This window comes from Oncorhynchus mykiss, chromosome 26 (genome assembly GCF_013265735.2).
Source record: "Oncorhynchus mykiss isolate Arlee chromosome 26, USDA_OmykA_1.1, whole genome shotgun sequence".
NCBI lineage: Eukaryota > Metazoa > Chordata > Actinopteri > Salmoniformes > Salmonidae > Oncorhynchus > Oncorhynchus mykiss.
Genome location: NC_048590.1, coordinates 43,772,913 through 43,780,537, shown reverse-complemented (window position 1 = coordinate 43,780,537; position 7,625 = coordinate 43,772,913). Strand labels below are relative to the sequence as shown.

At 40.8% G+C, this 7,625-nt stretch overlaps 1 protein-coding gene across 1 annotated transcript; it reads right to left on the bottom strand.

Annotated features, from left to right (window-relative positions):
* Positions 1-2,988: 2,988 nt before the first annotated feature.
* LOC110506879 (major histocompatibility complex class I-related gene protein-like) lies at positions 2,989-6,488 on the bottom strand. The gene is made up of 2 exons (XM_021586745.2): positions 6,371-6,488; positions 2,989-4,452 (listed from the first exon to the last, which is right to left on the bottom strand). Exons 1-2 carry the CDS (start codon positions 6,426-6,428, stop codon positions 3,482-3,484), a joined length of 1,029 nt encoding a protein of 342 aa, XP_021442420.2. The 5' UTR covers positions 6,429-6,488; the 3' UTR covers positions 2,989-3,481.
* Positions 6,489-7,625: the final 1,137 nt, after the last annotated feature.

Sequence of the window (7,625 nt, the reverse complement as noted above, 5' to 3'; positions counted from 1 at the left end):
CAGTTGGACTAAGCTCATGAGGCATTTATAAATTATATTCTTCCAGAATCAAATCGGTACATTTCATTATTTTGCAAGTCCAAAAATGCGTATGTAGCAACTGCAAATTTGTGGTGCAAATTATGAGGAATAACCAATCATGATGATGTATCACTACAGAATGTACATGAAACACATTTTTTTTATTGTTGGCATAACCTTTATTTATCACATTTTGATGGTTGTTAAAAGCAGAATTTTCACAACATTGCTGTTATCAACACACTTGTCGTCACTCCCGTTTAACTTTAAATCACTATAGCATAGTAGGCATCAAGTCACTTGCCTACGATGTTGCATACAACGTTTTGAAAGGTCTATCATTTTCATTTAACACTATCAAAGTTAACATAAGCACTATAGATGCCTTCCATTGCACAATGTATAGGTATGCCCAATTTAGAGATATTTTTTGAACAACGTGATATTAGGGTTCAAAATGTATAATTTGAAATAACATGTAGGTAATTAAATAATCAAATGAAAAACGTGTTTATTTATTAGCCTAGTGGTTATAAGTATTAGGCATATTATGCCTTGTGTAATTGTCATAAGTGCAAGAGATACTCATACTGTTACATGTAGGTCTAGATTATTGATGAAATAATTGATTGATGAAATATCAAAACATTCTTTTAACAACTCAAATGCAGTTGCATGTGATGAAGGAACCACTGACTCACTGCATTGTTCTGTCATCAAGACACCTGCTGGTAACTCTTCAGTGGTTAGGACAGCTCATGTGGCGTCCTAAATCTGTCAGTTAGGAGTGACTCTTAAGACTGAAGAGTAAAATGTCTATTGTCAGCACATACCACCAATGTTCCTCTCTGAAACGTTTTGTGGATACAGGCCCAGGAAGCTAAACCAGCATATAAAATACTGTGTACAAATGCAAATCTGGACTAATGATGAATGCTTAACGCTCAGATACCTGAACACACTTAAAATTAACAAGATAGAGGATAGAGAGAGTTTTCTTGACGCTGAGAACAGAATTCGTTTTTAAATAACATTCTTGGAATGTCCTTTGAACATCATGACTTTAAATAGAACCATGAGGAAACCTGCAGAAAATATTATGCTGAAGTATTGAAATTCCCACAGAAAAACATTGCTTCCTAATGTTGTCTAAACGTTCTGAGAACATGACTTTAAATAGAACCACGAGGAAACCAGTAGAAAACCTTATGCTGAAATACTGAAATTCCCATCTAAGAAACATATGGTTCTCAGAACGTTATGTGCTAGCTGGGTATCCTGCACCATTCCCAGAACATTGTGGGAGGTTGAATGCAAAATAACCATAGAACAACCATGTAGCTGATGAATGATGGCCTAAGCATAAGGTTCCAACTTATAGCCTGTTTCTTGCGCATTACGCACCATGCACTCCATTGGCCCCTCCACTTCAAAAGCTCCTTAGCTCTTGGACTCCCAGGAAAACCTTGACTAGAATAGCTTGCTGGAATAATTCATGCTTAGCATTTCTTATACTACAGTTTTTTCCAACTGCTTACACACAAAATCTTTTCATGTCACACAATTTTTGAAACCTCTCACTCAAAGTGCAAAACTACACACCAAATGTGAAAAACCATAAGCTATTTCTCAGCCTTTGACTCAGTTGTCAATTGCATAAAACACTTTTTTCAAAATACTACACACAATTCTCAACCTAAAACACAAAAATCTAACAGGAAGTGACTTGCTTTCCTTTTCCAAACACAACCAATCAAAATGCTACACTTATTCACCAGGTCACACACACACTCCTCACATGTGCAAACACTAATAGCTTAACTGATCACTAACCAATCACTGCTTTACTGTAGTATAGGCCTATAAATAGGTCAAAGGTCAGATTACCTGTTTTGAACAATGGATGCCAACAATGGACAGAGAGCAAGAGGAGTAGGAGGGAGAGGAAGAGGAAGAGGACGAGGGCAAAGAAGAGAAGGAAGGAGAGGCATCTCTAATTAGATTAGGGCAAAATTTTGTTGATCATGTGATCAACCACGGTTTGACCATGAGAGAGGCTGGACTGAGAGTCCAGTCCAATTTGAGTCGATTTACAGTGGCGTCCATAATTCAAACCTTCAGAAATGAGAACAGGTATGCAACTATCTAATGACTATTTTAGCATTACAGTAATGTACTGTAAAGTACGTATGACTTCATAGTATTGCATAAACATTTGTAACTCTAAGCCATCCATTTACTGCACTGCATTGAATGAATGAGGTTGGTTATCATGCTGTACTAAATTTTTTTGTACATTGTTTACAGTTCCTATGCTGAACACATACTGGGTTTGAATTCTGTACAGAGTGGAAAGGCAAAGACATCATGGAGGACGAGGACGCTTGTTAACAGATGTACAAGAGACTGCAATTATAAATATGGTCTATGTGGGGACATAGAGGTTGCCTCTGTCCAAGGTTGGATACGCCATGCTAGGAGATTCTTCCCTCGATGTTTGGCAAGACAAAAACCTATCTTGTGATGTGGACGAAGTATCGTGGCCAGACTCAGGCCGGAGAAGAGCTGAAGCGTAGCTTAGCACTGGTGACTGCCCCCCCTCCCCCCTACCAATTCATGTACTGCCCCCCCTCCCCCCTACCAATTCATGTACTGCCCCCTTGGGACGCCACACACACAATTGTGTTCTTTACTGTATTCTAAAGAATATACTTTTGGTTTACATATGTTTATGGTTTTGTTGTTTGCTACTGTTAACAACAGTAATGTTTGGCCTAATAAATATTTTCTGTTTCTACATTGCATTGGTGTTTACAGTGTACTTGTTACCCCTCTCAGCAGATTACTTTCACTGTAGAACATTGTATTGAAATGTAGATATAAGCCTATGAAAGACCAAAGAGCTTTAGATTTAGAACAACAGTGTTTACATGGTATATCCAAAAATGTACTATTATGAAAGCAGTGTTTGCCATTTGATGCAAATGCTTCATTCTGACATGTGTTTATGGCATTTTGCATTTTGTGTGTGCAGTTTTGGGAATTGTGTGTAGAGTTTTGATAAAAAGGATACAGTTTTGAAAACACACACTCTGTAAGCAGTTGGAAAAAACTGTAATACATTGTTGGAAGCTGGATTGATGCAAGCTCTTGTTGGCTGAATGTTAATGCATGTTCTCTCCTAGGTTCATGGTTTGAAAAAGGTGCGTAATTCTAGTCCATACAATAGAGTAATACAGTGCACAGTCCACACAAAATTAGTTTACTGGCGCTTCTTTCATTGTTTCTTACCAGATAGAGCATACTCCCCTGTGCCCAATAAAAAAAACTCCCCAAAGCAAAAAATAAGAAGTTTGACAACCCTCCCTTTGGGACCCCCTCCATCCACCCAGTAAATTATGACATGTCCCTTTATGTTGCAGAATCTGAAGAATGGTTCATTTCCTCCGCCACTTTTGCATCAACGTTTGCAAGTTGTGACCAATGCCTGTGATGCGCTGCGTCTCCTCCTTTTGACACAAATGAAAATGCCCAATAGAATAACAACCAGCAGCATCACCAGTAGAGCTGAGAGGGTGGATAGGTGAACTCTCTCTGCCCCAGACTCCCAACTGACATCCAGCTTGTTGTCCAGACTGAGGTGAGAGGCAGTACAGGTGTAGTTGTGTCTCTTCTTTAGCTCCTCAGTACTGACCTCCAGACGCTTCCTCAGCTGGTAGGTCCCGTCTCCACTAGGCAGAACCTCCCCCCCTGTCAGCTCCTGTTCTGCCACTGGCTGGCCGTCTCTCAGCAGGGTCAGGTTGATGTGGCGGGGGTAGAAACCAAACGCCAGGCAGCTCACCTGAAACCCTCCAGAAACCTCTTTCTTTATCAACCTGAGTCTGGGAGGAACTTTACGCATCACAACGTTCTTCTCCCTCTTCAGGATTGTCTTCAGTGTTCTGATGCAAATGGGAAGTAAAACGTTCCCAAAAAGTGTTTTAAGATATTCTCTCCTCATCGCATCCCATTCTGGTAGTAGTTTCCCAGAATTGTATGTAAAATGTGTCATGTTGTAATATATTTCATGATCTACAAAAACTGCATTGAAAGTATTCTTTGACATGATCATCAGTTCACCGTTGTTCAACATCTCACAGCCAGCTATTCTTTGCTGAACTTGAACACCTCTTGTGAGATTTAAGTGGTGCTTTAGCTGAAAGGATCTCTCTTTAATGCTCTGGTATATAATTCCAAATACATAAGCTCCGTCCTGAGCTTCGTCATCACGTATTTTGTAAGTTGGAAGTCCACTGTAGATTAAGTGTTTCATGTTGGAGTCATAGTAACCCACTTGAACATCATCCAACATCACCACAACCGTAAACTCAGGGAAAGGCGTCTCTCCGATGATGTATGTTGCAAGTGCCCACAGAGAATGTGATCCTGGATCTGAAAGAGGAGTGATATTTTCCACAGTTATGGACATTGAGAGCTTGGGACAATAAGGTTTTATCTGCAGAAATATGATTTTGAGATAACAGGCTGTAAGGTTCTAAACACTCATTGGTTTGCATGGTGCCAGGCAGGGCCGTGCACAGACTTGTCAGGGGGATCAGTGTTCAAAATGTAAAAAACAACACTCACTCACCATCAGAAATTGTAAGCAAGCTAGTTAGTGCCTCCAAAAGACATGATTGACATTGGGAAAAGAGGTTGGGCTATCAGCTGATCATTGATGTAAATCAAAAACTCTATTTTACACTGATTGTGATTAGTATCAACCAATCAGACTGAATATTGATAATGTGTAGGCTAAATCAAGTGTTATCAAGCTCTATACAGGGCATATCAACAGGTGCAACCAATGGAAGGGGTAGGGGGTGAGGGGGTATAAACTTGACGACTTGCGGACAGAGGGTCCGAACAACAATGATGAAACATTTCTACAAATATATGTAAATATATAAATAATATAAATATTATGCCGCCACCCAAAAGGGCAGGACACTTGAGACAGGAAGGGAAAGGGGCATGTGCTCTGGTAGAGCCCTATCTGTGCAGATGCCTGGTGTCAGCAATTATGATCTTGTACTCTTTTCAACTGAACAATATGAATTGGGGCATTTAGAGTACTATCTAAGTAGAGAATATTGAACAGAGCAATGCTATGTCAATAACTACATTTGTGACTCACCACCTGGATTTGGTCTTATGTAGCAAATTGTGAAATGTTTTTATTTTATTTCTTTCATTACATTGGATAAAAGTAGAGACTCAGAGCTACAAAATGGCATATCATACACTGCATTTGAGGAACAATAGGAAAGTAATTCTGCTTTGAAAGTTGATCAACTTGTAAGACCCACCTATCTCGTTTCGCTCTCGGAGCGCACAGCTGATGCTCTGGCCGACTATTTGTTTACCTCTGGATAACATGAAAACAGCCTAACCAGCTCTGCTGGCAACAATTTCATTACGCGTCACGTTTACTGACACCGGCCATATTCAACGGGTGTTGTACACAAGTCACGTAACGTTAGCTAACTCGCCAGCCAGCTAACGGTAGCTAGTTAAACAACAATGAACAAAGTGCCAACAATGCCTAACATTAGGCTCTAACTAGAAAAGCAAATGGCTCTGGGAAACAAATCATGTCGGCTAGGGAGCCAGCTAACTACCACTTTCTGTCAAAATTGGACACATATAATATCTGAAAATGTAGCTAGCTAACGCTAGACTATCTTACCTGCATACATCATCATGAATGATGGACGCGTCTCCCTGTCAGGAATGCCATACCACAGTTGCCCTTAGTTTGAAGATGTAATCCGGAGACAGGTGTTTTCTCCATCTCTTTACCTATCACACTCTAATTCCACTGATTTCAAGACTTGATCCTCCAGAAAGTGGAGACCAACACTTATGCAGCTCCACTACACCATACATTTTTAAAAAGTTGCATTCGACAGGATTACCAACACAAACTGACCGAGTTCAAATAGGCAGAAGCCTTGAATATGGCAGATCAATCCGAACTCCTCTCTCGACATGTCCAACCCACTCATTATCACAGCCAATCATGGCTAGCGGGAAAGTTGCTGCCTTTTTCTGTGACTTAACCAACAAGGCTCGTAATTTAACAATTTTATTCGTATTTACAGATGGCATACAAGTTTGTTATCAAGGCACATGAAAGTTCACATGTTCGAGAAGGCATTTCTGCCAAAAAATGCTCTCCAGTTTCCTGAACCGGATCACATTTTTACAAAAATGCAGATATAACCTGTAGTCCCAAACTCTTGGTTTAACATAGTATAACATAACAAATCTATCAATGAGTTGAGAGAAAGTAGATAATCCATCTTACCTGCGTTGACAATGGTGTAAAAGGAAAGAACAATCAAAAAGACAGACAGTTTGCACATGATTCAGAAATGTCCACTACTCTTGCAGTAGCCTCACGCAGCTGATACTTTCCCTTTCACTTATGCTTATCTTCTTCTTCTGCTTATTTTCTTCCATAATATTATGACGGTCTGCAAACAAGTGTTAGAGGGGCATGTCGCCACCTACTGTACTGGAGTGTGTAGTCGATCACAGTTTACAGACTAAATGAATAATTAACAAACATTACGTGAAACTTAACTCTCCTATCTAATCATGTACTATTAAGAACATAAAAAGAGCCCTACTAACTATTATAAAAACTTCCCCATTCCCCAAATCCCTTTCACATCCCCACCCCCCCATCCCTGTCCTACCTCAATAACCCTACACATCAATCTTTCCCTCTCGTCCACATACCAGTACTTACAACAATACATCAACACATGCTTCACTGTTTCATCAACCATACACTCTGTACACAATCCATTTGTATGCTTGCCAACCAGATATAATGACGAGTTCAATGTACAATGTCCTAGATGCAACCGAGCAAACACCACCTCTTCTTTCCTTCCATTTGGACAAAAGGAACACCTATGCGAGAATGCTGTTCAATGACTACAGCTAAGCGTTCAGCATAATAGTGCCCACAAAGCTCATTACTAAACTAGGGACCCATGGACTAAACACCTCCCTCTGCAACTAGATCCAACTGGGACTCTTCAGGGGTGCGTGCTTAGTTCAGCCACGACTGCGTGGCCAAGCACGACTCCAACACCATCATTAAGTTTGCTGATGACACAACAGTGGTAGGCCTGATCACCCACAACGATGAGACAGCCTATAGGGGGTAGGTCAGAGACCTGGCAGTGTGGTGCCAGGACAACAATCTCTCCCTCAATGTGAGCAAGACAAAGGGAGGGCCAAACAAGCCCTCATTAACACTGACAGGGCCGAAGTGGAGCGGGTTGAGAGCTTCAAGTTCCTTGGTGTCCACATCACCAACAAACTATCATGGTCCAAACACACCAAGACAGTTGTGAAGAGGGCACGACAACACCTTTTCCCCTTCAGGAGACTGAAAAGATTTGGCATGGGTCCTCAGATATTCAAAAAGTTCTACAGCTGCACCATCGAGAGCATCCTGACCGGTTGCATCACCGCCTGGTATGGCAACTGCTCGGCATCTACGTAAGGCGCTACAGAGAGTAGTGTGTACGGCCCAGTATATCACT

What these genes read in the sequence shown, in the direction of transcription:
- LOC110506879 (XM_021586745.2), bottom strand. Translation starts at nt 6,428, where the DNA reads ATGTGCAAACTGTCTGTCTTTTTGATTGTTCTTTCCTTTTACACCATT. An exon ending in TTACACCATTGTCAACGCAG is followed by an intron (nt 4,453 to 6,370) that starts GTAAGATGGATT and finishes CTCCTCTTTCAG; the next exon opens with ATCCAGGATCACATTCTCTG.